The sequence below is a fragment of the Apiospora hydei genome (genome assembly GCF_038363865.1).
Source record: "Apiospora hydei strain CBS 114990 chromosome Unknown utg000009l_segment0_segment0, whole genome shotgun sequence".
In the NCBI taxonomy this organism is placed as follows: domain Eukaryota; kingdom Fungi; phylum Ascomycota; class Sordariomycetes; order Amphisphaeriales; family Apiosporaceae; genus Apiospora; species Apiospora hydei.
The window spans coordinates 6,577,224-6,598,027 of NW_027117368.1; the positions used below are offsets into that span (position 1 = coordinate 6,577,224).

Sequence of the window (20,804 nt, forward strand, 5' to 3'; positions counted from 1 at the left end):
TAGTATACCAACGAGAGCGTATAGGTCTAATCGCTCCTGTTGCATTACGTGGAACCCGCAGCTGGTGCGCAGCATCTCAAAGGCATAATCACAGCGCAATGGATCAAAATAAAATGAACCAGCGTATCCCATATACTATGTATGCTGTAGTCAGTGAGTGATTCTCAAAAAGATGTATTGAGTGCAAAAAGAGAAATTTCCGACGCCTGCAGGATTCGAACCTGCGCTCCCGAGGGAAATGCCTAACCTATGTATCTCCAGAGACCACATAGCAGGGCATCGCGTTAACCACTCCGCCAAAGCGCCTTGATGAACCAGTCAATTATCAGTATACTAGTATGCCCGCCCCTTGGGCGATAATGGTGGGTAAGCAAACCACCACTGCAGCATGGTAAATCACCACCCAAATATTAAGTAAAACCCGGTTCAACGCTTGGGAGAGCAGCAAGTGTACTTTTTTTATTCATCAGATTCTCCATTCCATTTTCCTTACCCAGTTACCTGCTAATATGGAAGAGACATTAGTATTGATATATCGGAGTAATTCTGCGACTGATGCGCTAGCACGCAGTACAAGCCAGACAGGCACTTCGCAACGCATCTTGATGGAATGATACTAGATGCAGGAATAGGGAAATTTCAAAAGGCGCCTTGTAAAAACATGAGGCACGAAGTAGTATGCTCTCTTGAGTAGCCGGATAGCTAAAGGTCTCTCTTGACAATCTAAAAATCCATTTGGGAGTACGGCATACATATGGGTTCTAGCGACTTGGACATTCTAAGCATTCTCTACCAATACACCTCTTCGTTCAAACTCCAGGTGCTAAATCGATCCTGGGCACCTCATGCGTCAAACCCATTGATCCACCCCTGCGAAGCAAACTTCAGGTTCGGCAGGTCGTCCTCCATGGGTTGCACGCCCTCGCTCTGCATGCGCACCGCGACGGCCTCGGCGTCGGCCCAGACGCGTAGGATGTTGCCGCCGGCGATCTTGGCGGCGTCCTCATCGGAGACGCCGCGGCGCAGCAGCTCGGCCACGAGGTCCGGGTAGGCCGCGACGTCGGGCAGGCCCTCGGGCGTGGACATGATGCCGTCGAAGTCGCTGCCGAGGCCGACGTGGTCGTAGCCGATCAGCTCCCCGATGTAGGTGATGTGGTTGGCGACCTGGGCCAGGGTGGAGTTGGGCGGGTAGTGCGTGGGGATGCCGTTGGAGTTGTTCTCGTCGATGCAGGAGATGAAGTCGGGGGAGAAGTTGACTTAGGAAGGGATGTCAGCATTGGTGGTTATGTCTTATCGTATAAGGCACATTGGGGGGCGCGGCAATATAGAACTTACTCATCACAATCGAGTTGGTCTTCTTTACGAGCTTGAGTACGTCATCGGGCACATTACGCGGGTGAGGGCACAGCGCATACGCGGACGAGTGGCTGAACATGATAGGCGCGGCGCTGCCCTCCCACTTCTCGGGTCGTCCGCCGAGGACATCGAGCATGGTATCCTCGCTCACGTGGCTCAGGTCAACTAGCATGCCGATGCGGTTCATCTCCTTGACCAGGTCGCGGCCAAGGGCCGACACACCGCCGTGGAAGGGAGGCGCCTTGCCGAACTCGGGGTACTCCCGGATAGCGGCGTCGGCAAAGATGTTGCCGCAGTTGTGCGTCAGCGTGGCGTAGCGGACGCCCAGGGCGTGGAACCGGCGCAGGGTCGCGACGCTGTTGCCGATCTGGTGCAGGCCCTCGATGCCGAGGGGCTGATGAGCTTGCCCTGCTTGAAGGCCTCGAGCGCCGAGCGCGACGAGATGGCCGGCAGGCCCGAGAAGTCGCGCGGGTAGGCCGCCGTGAGCCGCGTCATCATGTCGATCTGCTGCAGCGTGAACTGCACGATGGGCAGGTAGTTGGCCTCGGAGAAGTCGCTGCCGTTGGCCGGGCACGGCGCGTAGACGGACCAGAAGGCGCCGCCGTTCAGGCCGGCGCGCAGGCGCGGCAGGTCCACGTGCATGGGCAGGCCCGTGGTGCTGAAGGGCTTGGTGAAGTTGGGGCTGTAGATGTGGTTGTCATACATGTAGCGGACGAGCAGGGGGAAGTCATCATGGCCATCTGTGCTCTGGGTTAGCCAATAAGTCTTGGGTTCTGTTACGATAGCACAGTGGTCGTCTATGGTTTATATGTCACCGATCATCGGGTCGAAGGATGGGAAGGAAGAGAGGTAGCAGCACCTATCAATGGCGTCGAGGTCAGGATCTTGCGGACGCGTTCCTCGACGGACTTGGGCCGCATGTGCCCGTAGGCCTTGCATGCCGGATGGTAGGCGCGAGATACGGGATGGAGCAGAGTGCCGAAGCATATCAGAGCTATGAAGAAAGCTGCCAGGGCCCGGGAGTGAGGCCGCGGCCGGGTGGGCTGCGGAGCCTCCGACTCGGCATCCTTGTCTGGGACTTTCTCATACATGGGCACTACGCTAGCTCTATCAAGAGCCCCTTATAATTTGGGTAGTTTGGTAGTGATGGAAGTCAATTGTTTTGTTGTTGAAGGATAGATGTTTCATCCATTTGTAAGCCAAGCTCCGAGGCTACCAAGTCGCGGGAGGCTGCTTATCAGGCAGCTTGCGACGAGCAAGGTCCACCTGGCCCCCACTAGCCCCCGAACGACTAAGGTTAGGCGCTCAGTGCTGGAGTTGGAGGTTGCCAGGACAGTGGTAAGCTTGGATTACGGCAGCTTGGCTCGACTCTAACCAAACCAACTGCTTGGTTACGGTCACCATCTCCCGGAACGCGGAACAAACCTGGAGAATTCTGGGTCGCTCTCTCGACGGTTCCCTAGCCTCAGAATTCCTAAACAGCCTTTGCAGTTTGGCGGCTGAATCAAATAGGGAAAGCCGCGACGTGAGATTGTCATGATCTAGGAGCACTACTCCGCAGCTGGACTGCTCCGCGGAGGCACCGCAGGACCACCAATTTCCGCCATTTGATCCGTTGCCGCTTACCCAGCTGTTCGCTACTCCGTCGGTCGCCCGTTATCCCTTTGCTAACAAAACCATTCATTTCCGACTACCTAAGCGTGGGCTATTTTTGGTGCCAATTGGTACTTCAGATCGGGGAGATCTTTCATAATATGCCAGGATAACCTCCAAGCATGCCATGCATTATGCACCTCAGCCAAGTCTCAAGCCTTCATGTCAGGCACACATGAGGGTGAGCAGCTACATGTATATACATACCTATATCTCACTGCACTGCATCTCCATAATCTGACTGGCAACGAACCACACTCCTATCTATATACATAGGTGCCAGCTCGGCCAAAATCCCGTTGGAATAAACCAGGCTACAAGTACCGTCGTCTGCTCCATTTACTAACTCCAGAAAGGGGAGAGTACCAGGTTCGTGCTTGTGGCAGCGTACCTGCCAAGCCCCTGAGTCGGCACCCGACAAAAGAATACCGGGGGCCGCCTATTTCCCTACCTACCAAACACTCCAACGACCCCAAACCCTGCCGGCTTTCCACTGCGCTACGACTTGCTTTTCCCCAATGTCAAACTGCATGAACAGACTGAAATTTCAATGACATCCGACAAAGTCTTGCTTGGCTGGCTGAATGATTCGCATCTGGATCCGAGCGACAAACAAGCTAGGTTATTAGGTATGTTATGTACCGATTTGTGACGGCCGTCCGTTTGCGAGTGCCAGCGAGTCGGGGTAGCATTGGATCGGGTCGTTCACTCACTGCAACCCAGATTGATAGGAGACTGGATCACGGGCCGCCGGCAGTGCCTTATGTACATACGTCATCTCCACAGCATCTCGTCCTCGTCTAGTTAATTCGCTGGCTGTCAGATTATTTAACAGGTTTCAGTGTTTAAATGGCAGCGAGTCAACTTCGGGCTTTGAGACGCGCCTACGCAGTGCGTTGGATGGCTGATGTGCAGGAGTCACAGGAAAGTAAAACACAGGGATCTGCCAAGTAAATAAGATGAAACGCCGCCCTCTTCCTTCTGGGGAAAACTTTTTTGAGTTCAGGGCTCTCGGCGCCCAAGCCAATGGAATCGGGCAGGAGGATGGGAAGGCCCCCTCTCTGGCCTATGGACCACCCATCCTTCCCTATTAAACCTAAGAGCCAAATTTAGGAGGCCTGGACGATCGATCAGTCTGGTGTGTCCTGCCAGTGTGTCCTGCCAGTCGGTCTGTCCTGTCAGGAGCAGGAGGGAGTCGAGGGCTCTCAGGGAGAAAAGAAGACTGTGCTGTGCCACAGTCGCCAGGGTTCCTTCCAGCTGTTCCGGCCTATCCAGCTGCACCGTGAGTGGCCATACTGCGATTCCAACGACCTGTGTGTATATCGAAAGAACAGGAAATGGATGCTGCCGCAAAAGATCGAGTCTACCGCCATCGTTCTCTCCATCCATCTGAATTACCTGCATGCGTAGTTTCAGAAAATATGTACATCAAGAAGAAGAAAAAAAACCTGCCCAAGTACAGCCGACAGGGGTGCGTCTTTGCACCGTCCTCCAGTAGAAGCAGCCCTGTCGGCCAATCACGCATCCTCCCGTTGCTGAGGGACTGCTGTAAGCTCAGGCCCCCAGGCCCCGTGAATGCTCAGCCCGCGTTGGCCCTGCGCAACATTGAGCGGCAGCCCCAAGCTACTGCAGCACAGAAGGGGCAGGAGTCCATAGGACAGGGCGTTGGCCGAATCGTGAGAGGGAACCTTGGGAAAATTGATTGCAGAAATGGAGACCCTGGCCAGAGGCAGCGCATAACACAGCCTCGTATTCTCAAGATGGTTTAATTTTGGCCGGGCTTCTCTCCATAGAAACCGCCTGGGTTGATTATATTCAAAATATCACACCCCCGTGGCTATTTACATTGTCACGCCCTTTTCCCCCTCTCGGTGCTTCGTGCAGCTTCATTTCTAGAAGTGTCGGTTGTTGTTTGTGTTGGCTAATTTCGTGCCACTCTCTCCTCTCATTCTTTGGGCACCACTACCACCACCCAGTCCCTCCAACCTGACGACGCCTGCCTTGCTGCATTCGTTCATTGTACCACAGCGCAACTAGTTCAGCCAAGTCCTTTCTTGATTCTTTGTGACTTCCACCTAGCGAAGTTGTGGCACGTTAGCATTCCGACTTCCTTTGGGTGATGCATCGACACCGCCGAAACATAATATCCCTCTGATCTACCTCGTCGCTCTTGTTTCTTTCGATTTTCGCGACGCGCACAACAAAAACGCAACCATGCCGAGTTTCGCAGATTCCTTCTGGACGCCAGACTATGCTGCAGGTAAGAAGTCGCCGCACAATCTGAACCCAAACTTCCGGCTCCTGTGACTGACCACCGCTTCCAACAGGACTGGGCGTCTTGTTCAGCAAGCTGCAGCAGGGCGTGGAGGAGGATCGCCAGGTTCTCACCATTGCCCGCATGCGAGCCGAAGCCGAGGAAGCCTACGGTCAGCGACTAGGAGACATTGCGCCTGCCGCCGACAAGATTGCCGGCGGTTTCTCCAAAGACGATGGCGCCAGCGTGCGGAAAGCCTACGATGGCGTGCGGACCGAGATGGAGGATGCCGCCAAAAACCACAAGAAGATCGCCCAGAGCATCCGGGACCTGGTCGTGAACCCTTTCTCGAGGTGGTGCGATGCGCACGAGTCGCGACTCCAGGACTCCCAGGACGAGCTGCAAGCGCGCCTGAAGGCCCACGACCGCCAGGTCGAAGTGGTGAAGAAGCTGCGCAGCAACTACTTCAACAAGTGCCGGCTGGTGGAAGACCTGGAGGAGGAGAACAAGATGGCCTTCCAGGATGCCGAGAACAGCCCCAAGCAGAACATCCCGGAGATCAAGGTTCAAAAGGACGAAGAGAAGGAAGACGAGGACGAGATCTTCGAGATTGGCGACGAGACGTATCAGAAGGAGCAGGTCAAGAAGATCATTGAGCACATGCTTAACACGATCAAAATGGGCGAGACGAAGGTGCCCATCTTGGGAACCTACCAAAACACCTCCGCCGGCTCCGATATTGTCGAGTATCTACAACGCCACATGGATTGTTCAAGTGTCAGCTACGCCGAGCGCATCGGCCAGGACTTGATATCTAATGGATTCTTGCGACTGGTGGGCAACGTCGGCAGCACATTTGCCAACAGCTCTAGGCTCTTCTACCAGTGGCGACCCAAGTCCTTCCAGATCTCTGGTGTTCCGGAGAAGAAGGTCGCGGTGTCGCGAACCTTCTCGCTGCCCACGTCACAGGATAGTACCGACTCTCCTATTGGCGCCGTAAGCGAGTACCTTCAGGGATGGAACGTTCTCGGTAACTCACACCCCAACGAGACCCCGGCCGACAAGTTGCGCCGCGAGGCCAGGGAAACCGACGACAAGTACAAGGCCGGCGTGCAGAAGCTGGACGAGATGCGCTGTGACCTCGAAGAGTCCATCTTCGTGCACCTCAAATTCCTCGAGCGATGCGAGTTGGACAGGCTCAAGGCTATCAAGACGGTCGTTCTGGACTTTTCAGGGACGATTGGCAACGTTATTCCCAGCCTGCAGTCGACAGTAGACCGCATGGTGCTTTACCAGGAAACAGTGCAGCCGATGGGCGATCTGCGGTACCTGCTTGAGAACTACCGCACGGGCAGCTTTGCTCCAAAGGTTGTTACGTACGAGAACTACTACAACAGAGTTGACGAGCAAACCTTCGGTGTCGACCTCGAGGCACGCGCACGGGCTGATAAGAAGCGCGTGCCCATCATCGTAACCACTCTCCTGACCTACCTGGATCACCACTATCCGGATCTCGAAGGCGATGAGGCGAGAAGGGGCGTCTGGCTGATTGAAGTGCCATTGTCTCAGACGCACAAGCTACGGAACAAGATCAACAATGGCAAGCCCTTCACCCCCGAGGACATTGCCGAGTTTGATGTTCCCACCGTTGCCAACGTCTTGAAATTGTATCTGCTTGAGCTGCCTGGTAAGTCATTGTACTCTTGCGACTTTTCGAACTGCATACTAACTATTGTCCAGATTCTCTGATCTCATCTCACGTGTACGAAATCATACGAACAATTTACACAACCCCCGCAGCAGACACCGCAGATGATGCTCGCGTTGGCGTCTTGCAGCAGACTCTTTCACAACTTCGGCTTACCAACATTGCTACCCTGGATGCTTGCATGAACCATTTCACCCGCCTCATTGACCTGACCTCGGCAGACGACCAATACGTCCAAGCACTGGCCGCATCGCTCGCGACATGCATTATTCGACCTCGCACACAGTCGTCTCTGACTATGGAGGAGAAGCACTCTCATCGTCTCGTACGTGACTTGTTCGCGCACAAGACGGCTATTTTCTCGGAACTGAAGCGCATGTCGTCACTCTCCCACTCGGGATCGGTCACGGCCCCCAACAACCGTCCACGTGCTATCAGCACAGATGAGAGCAACCGTCGTGCCCACATGGAAGAACGGCAACGCGCCCTACTAGAGAAGGTTGGCACTGCCGGTGACCGTGGCCGCAGCCGTGCCACGAGTCCTGCGCCGAGCCCGCGCCATCGACGTGACCGCAGCACCGGGGGCCCCGAAACCCGCTTCCCTATTCAAACCAGCCCGACATCCAGCAGTGACCGACACGGCCGCTCAAGCATGGCCAGCATGGCCAGCCTAAACGGTACCCTCAAGAGAGACAGTCTGGAAGTCCCAGATAGTGCGGGCTCGGCGCCTTCCACTGAGCCGCTCGGAGACGCACCGTCAGAGGAGGGCAGTCAGGGCAGCCCCGTCGACACCAAGCGCAGCAGTCTGAGCAGCCTGGGCCGCAACAGCGTCCGGTTCGAGCGCGGCCGGAGGGTAACGCCGGTGGAGCCGACCGTCGGCGAGGAGAAGCAGGGGGTCACGTTGGTCGACGCGCCCATGGACGATTAGGGATACGACCAAGCCGAATCGCCAGTCATCGAGGAAGCCCAATATGCATTCCAATACCCCTAGAAGAGGAGGAGGGTCCCACTCGGATGAAGGCAACCACCACAAAGCGAAACGAGTTCACGTTCAGGGAAGAAGCAGGCCTTTTTTTTAATCAAAAGAAAATGAAAAGGGGGGCCATGCGCAACGTATGCATGCACACACCACACGCACACATTTTATATCACCACCCACATGTGTTGTACGTATAATAGCTATTGCTAGTAACGATTAGGGAGGATTGGAGGTTTAGTGGTCAAGCAATGGGGCAACGAGCAATGAGATGAGCTGCTCTTTTGTACTGAATAAAGAAGACGCTTTTACGATGAATCAATCAAATGGACAGACAGATACACTCGGTTTCCAAATTTCTTGTGACTGTGTGACTAACCAGTAGAATCGTTGCCAGCTAGTTGCGGCAGCACTGGCAGCCTTCATCAAGATGCTATTACCCCAAGACTCCTACGTTAGATCTCTCCCCCATCATTGGCATTGGATGCACTCTGGATTCCTTGAAGACGAAGAACCCTACACCGGCGACCTCAGCTCTCAAGAAAGAGAGACCCTCGACGCCCGCCACCTGGGAAACCATCTACGTTGCAAGATATGCGTGACAAGCCGTTGAACTCGTCGAACTTACACCACGGCATCTAGACCAGGCTCGAGACGAAGCTCAATGAGGGAGGACCAAAGGCCAAAGGACCCGAGGCCGCCCATGTCCTGTTTGATCAGGAGCTCATTGTAAAAGCTTTGGGTGAGAAGGGGGGCTAGGCTGCGAGTACTGCAGATATTGCATTAGGAGGGGAGCGGACGTACTGCCATACCGTCAACGACACTCGTCAGGGAGACAGACGATAGGGAAGTGTGTTTCGGGGATCAAGACTTTTTGGTTTTGCCCGCGAGACACATTGGTTCCAGCAGCTTTGCCACAGAGTAGAGATGAAGAGAAGCACCCTAGATTGAGTAGAGGGTCGTGTATGTATACAGGTAGAGATCGGTGGTCGAATAACCAACCGGCCAGGTTTCTTACGCATCACTACCATCGTCTTTTATATCCCACATTGATAGCACAGTATATTTCTTCATGTCACATCAGTCCAAAGGCGAGAAAGCCCCAAAGTAACGTAGCAAGTAGGCGTTCATATTAGTTGAATTGAGCTGGCAGCAGGTAGACGACGACGACTATCTTTTCGCCTCGTCTACCCATATACCACCACCCCACCCTCCATCCAGTCTATCGGTATCCCCCTTTTTTGGGGCATAGCATATTCATACAGTAACAAGCTGAAGAAAAAAGGGCTGAAAAAAGAAAAGCCGCCTCAACGCCAAACGCCCCCCCGATTCTTTTAATTCCTGGCGAGAACAGCCCCCTTTCCTCTCGCAAAGGTCGCATATCTCCTAATACAATGAATGACAATGAAATGACGCACGTCTGATACAGCCGTGTCTTAGTCTCGTACCGGCTCGCCCTCCCTACAATCTCAGGTCATGTTGGCTGCGGACCCGTATCTCACCAGAAACGAGCCAACCACACAAGATGACAAACACTATGGATCGTATATACCACCAATGTGTCGTCGCCTCAAGCGATAATAGGATTTGGAGCGAAAAATAGCCTGGCAGATGTTGGCAGTGGGAGACCTACCCACTAGCCTTCAGAATCCGTGTCGTCATCTGCCAGACCCAGCAAAGTCTTGTCCACATCGTCAAGCTCTTCGTCATCGTCATCGTCCTTGCCGCCATCGCCCTCCTCGGCGCCACTAGCAAGGCCGAGGAGCTCCTTATCCATGTCGTCAAGGTCGTCCGCGTCTTCCATGGTGACGTCGCCATTAGCGGTGCCATTTGTACGGGATTTTCCTTTCTCGCCAAACTCGGCTCTTTCGCTTCCTTCGGCATACTCCCCATTCATGTCCGGCGTGCCACCAATGGCCGCGCGGTGCATTCGGAGGGGCGCACCGCACCACGGTTGAAGTATTCGGGCGCTTCCCATCGCGAAAGGCGCCGGCCAGCGCGTCGGAAAGCCGAAACGTGGGACACAAACTCCTCACCGAAATCGTCCGGCTCTGATGTGAGCTGAATAAGACCACCAAAGCCCCGACCGCGGAACGGTACAGATTTGTCCATGGCGTATCTGAATTCTTCCTCGTCGCTATCCACAAATGGATCCGGCATGGCCTCGATGCGATGTATTGCGCGAATGATACCGCCCTCTTGCCTGCGAACCTTGCGAGCCTTGTGATGGGCCTTTCTGATTCCCCGGTCCAGGATGTACTCGACGCGCTGGTTCCGATTGTGCTCCACGGCAAGTTGATGGGCAGTAGGCGGCCGCGGCTTGCGTGGCACTACACCGTCGAGCGCTCCAGATCCGGGCGCGGCGGGAGAGGAAGCTTCGTAGATCTGGTACTTAAGAGATCCTGTTCCTCGCCTGCTGGCACCAGCGCCGGTCAGATGACGGGCGAGTGCCCTTGGGGGCGGAGTCGATCTCGTACTATCGAGGTCGGACTCATGCTTGGAGGGTCGGATCCGTGGCAGTATTGCAGCAGAAGTCCCATCGTCGATAAGCTTGCCTCTTGCTACAGAGCGTTTGCTTGGCTGGTGATCTTGAGCATACTGAGCATCGGCAGCGATGATCTTGGCTCGATGGGCCTGTTTCTCGCGTCCAAAGTCGATTTCTGTCTGGGGGTCAATGTTCTCCTGGTCTTCCTCTTCAGATGTCATGGGGGCCATCTTAGGCACCCCTTGATTGGACAGATCCGAGTCGTACACCACACCAGCACCAAATGGGTTCTCGTCACATCCTTCTTCCGTGAAATCCGATTCCAGGTAGAACCACATGAGCCACAGGAAAGCGTTGGCACGAGAGTAACTAGTGAAGTTGGTCTTCATAATCAAGTCGTGAAATTCGCCACCACTCGGGAAGTGTAGCTCGGCAATGTGTTGTGCCCCCTGGCAGATGAGGAATATCAAGTTGACTGGGTTTGTGCGCGGGACATCGAGGTCCTTAAACTCGTTCAGATTGTGAGGTTCTGGTCTGTCTTCGGCAGCACCCTTAAGGATGGACTTGAGGCGAGGAGCATCCTGCAGTTGTTTGTACGCAGTGGCGTCCTGATAGGCCTGGAGAGAGGGAATGGCATGGTAGGTGCGAAGCTGGGCTCGCATCTCCGGGAAGACTGGTAGTAGACAGATGTTAGTATGCGATTGCAAGTAGGAAGTCGAGGGCAAGGGAGATGACAAGGGCGACGTACAGTTCAAGGTGGTATTCATACGACCAACGTTAACCAATAGACAGACCATAGCCATGCTTTTCGCGGCCTCCCGATCACTAAGCAGTTTGTCGCGAAGAACTTTGCTGGTCTTGCTGCTCCTAGCCATTGTGTCAATGTACAAGTCGGCAAAGGTCTGTTTCTCAGTCTGGGCATGGTCGTAGCTGTTGGTGAAGACCTTGCGCTCGTTGTCGAAGACGGCGCGGAGGAAGTCGTATTGGATGTCTTTGCGCCATAGTGGCTCGCCATCCTCCTTCTTGAGGTGTCGGATCTTGCCGATGGTCTGCAGGCCGGCATCGCGAGCGGCGCCGGCGGCATTGGACTGGGACTTGCGCGACCTGGCCGTCTTGGCGGGACGAGCCATGGTGTCGACGATGCTCGTGTCTGCTACGGTGGTGTTGTTGTCTTCGCTGTCGTACCGGGGTTTGGAGGAGCGGTAGCGACCAGGACTGCTCGCCCGAGACGAGGCGGGACTTTGGTCGCCATTCTCGCTGGCGTCCATGGCGGGCGGATGCCTATTGACGGCAGAACTGTTTGCGTGACGGCGTGTGGGTGGTTTGCATTCACTGGAATGTTGGCAGCAAATGGAGCTAAACTAAGCTCAGTCGAGGGAATGGGACGATGAGTTCCGACAGGTATCGTGGGATGTGTTGTTGACCATTCATTGATTTAATGACGTGACATTGCGGGAAATGAAGAGAAAGGACGATGAGGAAGAAAAAAAACACGAAACAAGGAAATAAAATGATCGAGATGGATGGGTTGGGAAAATTGCGCCCTCGCCCAATCCGTTGGTGGGAAGTTTGATGCTTATGTATTCAATATTAGTCTCAGGCTGGCTCTGCTGCTCTGCTCAGGACCTCAGGACCTCAGGACCTCAGCGCATCACGACCAGCAGAACGCGCCAGCCGGGGGAACATGGGAGCATGGGAGCATCAACTGGATTCGCTGCGCTGCGCTACACTGAGGTGAGTACCAGAAGTACCTAGCTCGTGATGCACTCTACCTTAGGTTACCTGCTAAAAACCATGGAGCTTGAGCCACAAGTTACTTAACCCAGCCACCCAGCTCCAATCGTCGAAGCGGTCTGTGGCACAGGCCGTCTTCTGTCTCGTCTTTTTGGCCTGCCTTACACGTACATATTATATTGTATTGTTGATTATTCTGGCCTCGTCACAACACGCCTCTCGATCTCAAATGGTTCAGTGTTGCTACCTAGGTATATAAATATAATATCACCTACGCAATACCCCAAACAAGATAACCAGTAAAAATATTTCTTTCATATCGGAGAAAGTTGTTTGTGTGCTGCCACTGCTGTTTTGAGGTTATCATGAGAGGGGCTACAAAAGCTTGCTGAGGACGGAATTTTACCACGTTTATTTTGGTAAGCTATAAAACTAATGGGCGGCTTTAAAAATCCAAAAATCCAGCTTCAGCTTTTTTCTTAAAGAAAGAATATTATATTGATTTTGTATTATTTTAAACCCCTCGTTGTTTTTGCGTTATCATGATTAGAAATCATGCTTCGTTTTGCGGTAAGCGCACCTTGGTCACCCGCCTGAAGGCTCCAAGGTTGATGGGTGGTCTCATTCGCGATCAAACCTTGAGCGGATTTGATGACCGTCACAGCCGCAGCAGTGCACCACATTGAGAAGCCGTCTCAGTGACCTATGGGACAATGTCATTGCTCTGGTTCTGAACAGAACGAGTTGGCCGCGGGAAGGGACTACGCTTGCGTCTTCCATGCCGCCCATGCCTCAAACGGCCCAACCCGGCACAGTTGACCACGAAGCCGGCAGGCTCGGAGGTGCTGGTATGTATGAGCAAAGCAAAGGAAAGCCCCTAGCAGAGCAGTAGAGACTATCGACGCGCATGATGGTGATTCGATTGGCGATTTAGGAAAGACTCGGCTCGCTCGTGTACTCGGACTCCTTAAGCTGTCGTAATTAGGGCTGGTAGATACCTTTGAGCCGGACGTAACCATTGCCAGCAATGGCTCCTATCGCATCGGGCAGATGAAAGACTACATAAACCGGGAGTATCGTCGCAGTGTCTAGCAGCAAGAATATAAGATCGATCGAAAGCCGAACCCCTGTGCTGAAGTGTCTCCTAGTACAGAACCAACGACGATACTGAAGCTGCGGGCTGGCGGTCTTTTGTTAGTCTCGCTTTTTCCTAGTATGGGCACTTCTTGGTGGAGGGCAACATCACCTACTAGCCAAGTGGAAGCTGGTGAAATCGCCTTACTCCGAAGGCGGCGATATGTCTTGGATTACTCCACTCCCTGACGCCTGTTTTAGCAGAGATCTCTCCCCTTTTTGCCAGAGCTCGCTTACACAGGCTCAGCGTGGAGGCGCTGCCCGCCAGACCTCTTTCTCCGAATAGGGGCAGATCTCTCCCACCGTGTCCTATTATCGAGGGGCTCACTTGACGAGGTGGATCACCAACTGGCCCCGACCGGGTGTCTCTGTTCGTCGTGCCCGTCGATCAGGTGGAGGGCGGCCTGGCCTGCGTGGAACCACCGTCCAGTCTCGGGCCCGAGGACATGCGAGTTGTGCGAGTCCTGGCCGTCGCTCGAACGGGGGCCGAAACGGCCAAGACCCACCTGCGCACGCCGACTGCACCATACAAACCGTCTATGAGCTGTTTGCCATCTCGGCGTGCTGCGGCGGAGCTGGCGTAGGTTCGACGTCACCCCCTAATCGCCGCCAGACAATGTCGGTTTTGCGGGGGAGGGAGGCAAAACGAGGTGAGACAGGAAGACTATTGCTATATGACAGTCGCAGGAGGGCGACAAACACATCATCTGGGCGCGCGATAGGTGCCAGGCTGGGAAGGACCAACACAGTTGTTCCGACGCGAGCGAGTTAGAAAAGTGGCAGACAGAGTTTTCGTGCGGTCCGCAGCGGCGATCTAGGCCTCCAGGCGCTTGGCAGAAGACTTTCTTCCTGGATGGAAATATGAAGGTCCAGAAGGGCAATGGCATGCTGCGTTGGACTAACATACACAGGTCCCATAGCCTGCCTGTGCGTGCGAACTCAGGAGCCCGTCTGAACAAAGAGCCTGGCTCTGGGGAAGTCGGCGTGGGGACCCCGGGGGAGGGGGGAAGGCGTCAAGCACCGCCCGCAGGCATGGGGGTAGCCATTCGATACCCGATGACTGTCATCTCAGTGTTTTTTTCTGCTGTTTTTTGCTACCTTCAAGGAAGCGAGGACTTGTCTTAGCAGGCGGCCGATGACAAGTTGCCCGACAGGCCCACCACGGCCATCAAATATCTTGGCCGGGTCCTCGGGTTTCAAAAGCACACACACTTGGCCCCTCAGATCTGCAACTGGGAATATGATAGCACCCAGCGGACAAGAACTCAAAAAACCCATTGAAACCAGCTCGACTGTCTCATGTGAGGGGGCGGACGAGAGAGGGCGGGCGGAAGGAGACCTCGAGGCCACTTCTTTAAGACGACTCGCGGACCCAAAATGCATGACTGGCCAATAACCACCAAAAGTCCTCCACCCAACTGTCGAAACCCCCTTCGACAACACTCCCGCAATAGTATTTTCTTTTCCGGACTTACACCATTGGGAACCCAATGAGTACACTCTCTGCCGATGGGTCGACCGTTGTGCTGTCGGTGTACTTACCCGGGGACGAGACCGTCACCACCACCGCTACTGCCACCACCACCCAGTTCCTCCCGAGCAATACCGCCACCTCCTACATCACCACCACCAAGACAGTCTCGAAAGGGCGCCCTCTGCCTCCCACCGCAACTACTTCCACTGCTAGCGCCACCGTGACCCCCAGTGACGGAGTAGAAAGGAACACCGGCTCCGCAGAAGAAGATCTTGACGTCCCAGCACCGCTGCAACCACCGACGGCTCACTCGGCGAACCCAGCCGTGATTGGTGGAATTACGGGAACCTTTGGTAAGCACCATCAGCATGACAATATTTTTCTACTATCTGTTGAGTCCAGCCAGGCTAATGGTGTTCTCCCCTCCAGCGGGTCTGGCAGTTATGGGCATCCTCATATTCATCATGCTTCGGCGGAGGAAGCGGAGGACCGTAATAGACGATGAGTGCATCCGCACTCGCATGTACGAAATACCGGCGTACGAGCGGAGGTTTTCCATTCTCTTAGAATCCAAATGAAGAAGAAAGGGAATTCAATTGGAAAAGGAAAAAGGAAAAACATATAGCCCCTAATCATGTACAAGCAAGCGAGACTACTACTACATTATGCCGTCGGTACGGTTTAGACAGCGAGAACCTATTTTGCATATTCCTAGATTTTAGACGCATTGAGAACCAACCAGCTCATTGCATTCCTGACTTGCCCGTCCAACAGAATAACACAGTGACATGACCACTTGGCTCCCGTCGAGATGGCACTCGGGGGGGAGGGGGACTTGATCCGTCAACTCGATCCGAAAGACTGGTTTCCAAAGGATTTGCATATGTTCATGGCCATCACGCCTCTCTCTTTCGTCGTAGCTGGCATCCGTGCACCAACCTAGAGCCGACGCCAGTCTATACCGTTTTCCCCTTTCGAGGATTCGCCCCTTTGCGGGTGGGCCTCCCAACTTGCGACGTGTCAGAGCTCTCGCAAAAAAAAAAAAGAAACAACAACAGTAAAGTAAAGTTCACGCTCATCCATCGATCCGCCCGCTCTTAGGAATGCATATACTCCCGGCTTGGGGTACTTGGCCAGACAGTGAGTTCGGACGAGGAAGGGAGGGTATTGGAGTCAAGCCAGGCAGCCCGTCAAGGTTTGGCTCCGAGGTGGCCAGATGCCGGGGAAGGCTATCTTACCTGGAGATGTTGGAGTGCAGATCCCGGTTTACTAATTGCTCCTTCTCCTTTGAAACCACCGGGGATGAGTTTAATCTGACACCTGGTCTGGTCGGTAAACTAACATGATCCTTCTTTATCAGATCACCACTCCAGAGCTGGCTGGCACTGCACCAGTTGAGTAAAGAGTATCCGACTGGGATACGCTCGCGTGCCCGATTGCAGACAGCTGCAATACTCTGCCGGGAGAGGAAGGCGAGTGGATTGGAAAGGCGGCTTCAACTGAAGACGATTCAAGAAAGTGTTTGGAGATTTCCAAAACCACCTGTTCTGTAACAGCGACTCAGGAACGACTCGCAGCTACAACATTACACATCATAGACTGACAGACTGATGATAGCCATTGGCAACGTTGCTCGCCGCCATCTCCTTTGCTGGGCAGGTAGCCAAGCTTTCAGACAGAGTCTAACACTTACATAGATTGGCTTGTCCGCTACATCTGTTGTTGTTAGCAGCCCATCTATCTGCCTATATCACCACATCACACACACATCATGGGACAAGAAAGATTATGAAGCAACGTTCTTTTTTTTTTTTGGGAGTTCTCAGTCCATTCATGATGAGCCTTTCCTTTGGACCACCACGACGTAAAAACCGAAAGGGTTGAAGAACGTCTCAGACGGCATCTGCAAAGCCACACTGCCACCCATTTGCCAGTATCGTTGCCTGGGCAGGTTGGACTCTAGCCTGTTCCATATGCTGCTGCTATATCGAAAGAGCAGGATCCCTAAACTCTGACCTGCCTAATCGTCCCGAGATTCTTCAACAATTGACAAAGAATCCAGGAAAGAGGTCCGAATCCACATGCCCTGCTCACCGAGACGCCGTTTTTTGTTGTTCATGAATCCATTATTCTCGACCTCCGTCGAAATTACCATCTCTATCATCATGAGCCCTCTAAAGGTCCCCTCGCCGTGGCGTTGCTCGCTTTTTCGAGCCTGCCTGGCAAAGAACCGAGAAATCCACTTTTGTCTATGAATATGCCATCGCACAAAATCAACTGCCAAGCAGCAGAGCATAAATCCCCTTCTATGTGAGAATGCCAAGGACGATCTCCATTCTCGTAAAGTCCTCCTCTACGAAGGTGAAAGCAGGTCGCAAATGCGTCGATTGGACCGGGTGTCCAGGATCATCTGCCCTCAGATGTCCCCAGACCGACCCAGTCTCGGTGGTGAAGGCACGTGTTTGTCCTTCCAAAGTCTTTCCGATGCAGCTGCTCGCAAGTCGCCCGCTGAGGGGACTTCTATGGGTATCATAAATTGCGTATGCAGCCGTAAAAAGACAAATGCCGTATCATGTGCCAGAGTCCTATGTCATGGGACTCTACCCTGCCAGTCCTCAACGGAGGCTGAATATCAAGTCCGCCGGGAGAAGGATTTATGCCTCGCAAAATTTGGTGAAGAAAATGCCAATGGTGAAGCGTCAACGCAAAACAAATGTAAAACATGAGAAAGTGTATGTGCCGCGGGAAAAAGTTGGGCGCCCAATCCTGTTGCGACAGAAAATCCCCATTGAAGCATGTTGGGATCGGGAAAGGACGTCGGGTAGGTGGATATTTACCACCAAGAGGCCTGGCCAGGTCCGCTGGGGTTGCCATAGCCGCCGCCGCCATAGCCACCACCTCCGTAGCCACCGCCGCCGCCACCGTAGCCGCCGCCGGGGGACCACCGAAGCCACCACCACCGCTGAAGTTGCCTCCCTGAGGGGGCCGTTGAAGCCGCCGCCAAAGCCGCCGCCGCCGTTGTTGAATTTGCGGAAATCGCTGTTGGCTCCACGGCCACGACCACCGCCGCCACCTCGGCCACGGCCGCGACCACCACCTCCGAAGGAGCTCTCACGAGCGATGGTCTCGAGGAAGGAGGGAACCTCCTGGTTGGCCTCCTTCAGAAGGTCGATAAGTTCGCGCACAACACCTCGGTTGCCACGGTTGAAGAAGGCAGTTGAGTGACCAGTGTTACCAGCACGACCAGTACGACCGATTCGGTGAACGTAGTCGTCAATGTCGGTGGGAAGATCGTAGTTGACAACGTGGGTGACGTTAGGGATATCGAGACCACGAGCAGCAACAGCAGTGGCAACGAGAATGGGGCATCGCGCATTGCGGAACATCTCCAAGGCCCGCTCACGCTCGCGCTGGGTGCGGTCACCGTGAATGGATGTCGCGGGGAAGTTTTGGTTGATGAGGAAATCAGACAGAGAGTCGGCCATACGCTTCGTCTCGACGAAGATCAGGGTCAAACCAGCACCGTGGGTGTGGAGAATGTCGAGGAGAACAGAGCGCTTGTCGATGTCTTCAACGTACTCAACCTTCTGGGTAATGTTCTCGGAGGTGGAACCGACACGACCGACAGACAGGAAGATGTAGTCCTTCAAGAAGTCGCGAGCGAGCATCTGGATGTCACGGGGGAAGGTGGCCGAGAACATGAGGGTCTGACGAGCATCAACGCCGGGCATATCCTCGCCCTCAACAATTCGGCGAATCTGAGGCTCGAAACCCATGTCCAACATGCGATCAGCCTCATCCAGGACCAGGTACTTGATGTTCACAAGCGAGATACGGCCGCGCTCAATGAGATCGACAAGACGACCAGGGGTGGCGACCAAAAGATCGCAACCGCGCTCGATCTGGCGGAGTTGCGAGCCGATATCGGCACCACCGTAAACGACGCAGGGGCGTACCCAAGATCGGTAGGCGAACTTACGAGATTCCTCGTAGATTTGCGAGACCAACTCACGAGTGGGCGCGAGGATCAGAGATGTGGGGTATGCCTTGCGCTGGCGTCCAAAGCCGCCACCAGCAGCGGGAGCAGGTGAGGGTCCGGTCTGGAAGGCCTGTGACAGAATAGGGAAAAGGAAACCACCAGTCTTTCCGGAACCAGTCTGGGCGCAAGCCATCAAGTCTCTGCCCCCCATCACGATAGGAATAGAGTACTTCTGGACAGGGGTGGGGACGTTGTAGCGGGCAAGCTTGATGTTCTGGATCAAGTGGTCGTCCAGAGGGGGGTTTGTGAACTGGGTGACAGCCTCGGGGACATCGTGACCGGAAGCCTCGACAGGGATGTCATCATACTTCTCGAAGTTGATACCGGTGTGCTGCTTAGAAGGGTCCTCGGGAGTACCGAAGAGCTCACGCTCGACACGAGGGTTGACGGGACCAGCAATGTGCTTTCCGTCGCGCCACTGACCATCGCCAGAGCCACGAGCGTAGCCGCCACCACCGCCGGAGGCATTGGGGTTGCCATAGCCGTTACGGTCAAAGCCGCCACCTCCGCGGTTGTTGTAGTTGCCTCGCGGTTGATGAGGTGCTTGCTGAGGGGGAGGGAAGTCATTGGGACCCGGACCGCCGGGGAGAGGGTTGGCGCCAGCCCAGCCAGGAGCAGGACGGGCATCGAAGCTCTGGTTACTGTTGAGACGAGGAATGTTAGCAAAAGCTCTTGAGTTCGTCGCGGAAAAGTGGACAGTTGGGGAAGCAGGTCCGAGAGGATATCTAGGATTGCCACGCAGAAAAATATGAAGGGAGTGTGACTTACCCTGCCCAAGCGCTGTTGTTCAGGCCGCCGTTCATGGCGGGACCAGGGGGCCAGCCGGGGGACCACCACCACCACCGCCCATCTTACCGCGCATGTGAGGTGGGATGTAAGAGCGAGGTCCATTCTGTTGCTCGCTGAGGCTCAGGCCGCCCATGTTGATTTGATCAGCCATATTGAATGACGAAGGGACGAATGAAACCGTGGAGGTTGATGTCGTTGATTGACAAGTGTTTCTCGTGTCCAGCCGATTACGTTATCTCTGATGGAAAGAACGAGAGGGTGGGATGAAAAACAATGTTGAACTTCTCGACCGGTCGGCGATGAGAAGACAAAAAGATCGTGGAATGGGAGGGGAATGAGGAAAAGCCTGGGGGTCGCTTTTCTCAGACGGAAAAAATGATTATGTAGGTTGTGTGAAAAGCCTGTCTACTTGGGAAGGCTGCCGGTAAATCACACGTCTATTGATGCAAGTCTTCAAGCTCCTTCGAAAAGAAAACGAAATCTTTTGCAAAGGAAGGAGAAAACAACGATGACCAAACGCAGACTGCAAGTTTGTATGTGAGAATCTTCTTCTCTCTCTCGTCCTGGGTGGGAAGAGGGAAAAAGGAAAAAAGAGGTTGATAGAGGGTGGTTGTGGGATGGGAAGAATGGGTCAGGCAGGGGAGGTTTTGGGAGGTTTTAGTTGAATGGGGAGTGGGTGGCCTGGAAAAAAATTTAGTCTGGAGATCCAATGGGTGGGAGGTAAGAGGCATGTACTATATGTATCAGCGTTTGCAAGTACACCACCTATTGACCCAAGTCTGCATGTACCAGGTAACATTCACTTGCTAACCGGGAGAGGGAGAAAGAAAAAAAAGTCAAGCGCAGTAGTGGCCTGGAATCTGTAAAGCGTCTTTCAAAACCGTCTAGTGCTTTGCTATCTCCGTTGGTTGCTGCTTGCCATCCGCTAGGTACTACCTATCTGACATACATACATGACATGACTCCCAGCGCCCGCAGACTGGAGGTTGGCTGGTTGCGTTAGGATGTATGTAACTGGTTCGTCGTAACCCAGGCGCGGTGCGAGAGTATTGAGCCTGCTCTCTTCAGGGTCTGTACTTGATTAAGGTACCTGCTCTACCATTTGATTGAAGTACAAGGGGAGGCGACAGACTGGCTGCATTGCGTTGTTGGTCACCCCTCTGCCCCTCCACCTGGCATCCGTTGAAGTGCACCCTTATGAT

General features: G+C 54.1%; 5 protein-coding genes across 5 annotated transcripts; 2 read left to right on the forward strand and 3 right to left on the reverse strand.

Moving 5' to 3' along the window:
• Nucleotides 1–843: 843 nt before the first annotated feature.
• Nucleotides 844–2,447, reverse strand: PG997_013876 (Dipeptidase sirJ; the record flags this gene model as incomplete). The annotated part of the gene is made up of 4 exons (XM_066818190.1): nt 844–1,256; nt 1,336–1,735; nt 1,777–2,096; nt 2,216–2,447. 4 exons carry the CDS (start codon nt 2,445–2,447, stop codon nt 844–846), a joined length of 1,365 nt encoding a protein of 454 aa, XP_066663882.1.
• A 2,776-nt stretch (nt 2,448–5,223) lies between these two features.
• On the forward strand, nt 5,224–7,899 carry PG997_013877 (uncharacterized protein; the record flags this gene model as incomplete). The annotated part of the gene is made up of 3 exons (XM_066818191.1): nt 5,224–5,269; nt 5,337–6,950; nt 7,004–7,899. The coding sequence occupies 3 exons, from the start codon at nt 5,224–5,226 to the stop codon at nt 7,897–7,899; spliced, it is 2,556 nt and encodes an 851-aa protein (XP_066663883.1).
• Nucleotides 7,900–9,583: 1,684 nt separating this feature from the next.
• Nucleotides 9,584–11,700, reverse strand: PG997_013878 (INO80 chromatin remodeling complex Ies1; the record flags this gene model as incomplete). Its single annotated transcript, XM_066818192.1, has 3 exons — nt 9,584–9,832; nt 9,892–11,105; nt 11,181–11,700. The coding sequence occupies 3 exons, from the start codon at nt 11,698–11,700 to the stop codon at nt 9,584–9,586; spliced, it is 1,983 nt and encodes a 660-aa protein (XP_066663884.1).
• Nucleotides 11,701–14,790: 3,090 nt separating this feature from the next.
• PG997_013879 (uncharacterized protein) lies at nt 14,791–15,279 on the forward strand (the record flags this gene model as incomplete). Its single annotated transcript, XM_066818193.1, has 1 exon — nt 14,791–15,279. The coding sequence occupies one exon, from the start codon at nt 14,791–14,793 to the stop codon at nt 15,277–15,279; it is 489 nt and encodes a 162-aa protein (XP_066663885.1).
• Nucleotides 15,280–17,080: 1,801 nt separating this feature from the next.
• On the reverse strand, nt 17,081–19,616 carry PG997_013880 (ATP-dependent RNA helicase; the record flags this gene model as incomplete). The annotated part of the gene is made up of 3 exons (XM_066818194.1): nt 17,081–17,251; nt 17,720–19,538; nt 19,582–19,616. The coding sequence occupies 3 exons, from the start codon at nt 19,614–19,616 to the stop codon at nt 17,081–17,083; spliced, it is 2,025 nt and encodes a 674-aa protein (XP_066663886.1).
• Nucleotides 19,617–20,804: the final 1,188 nt, after the last annotated feature.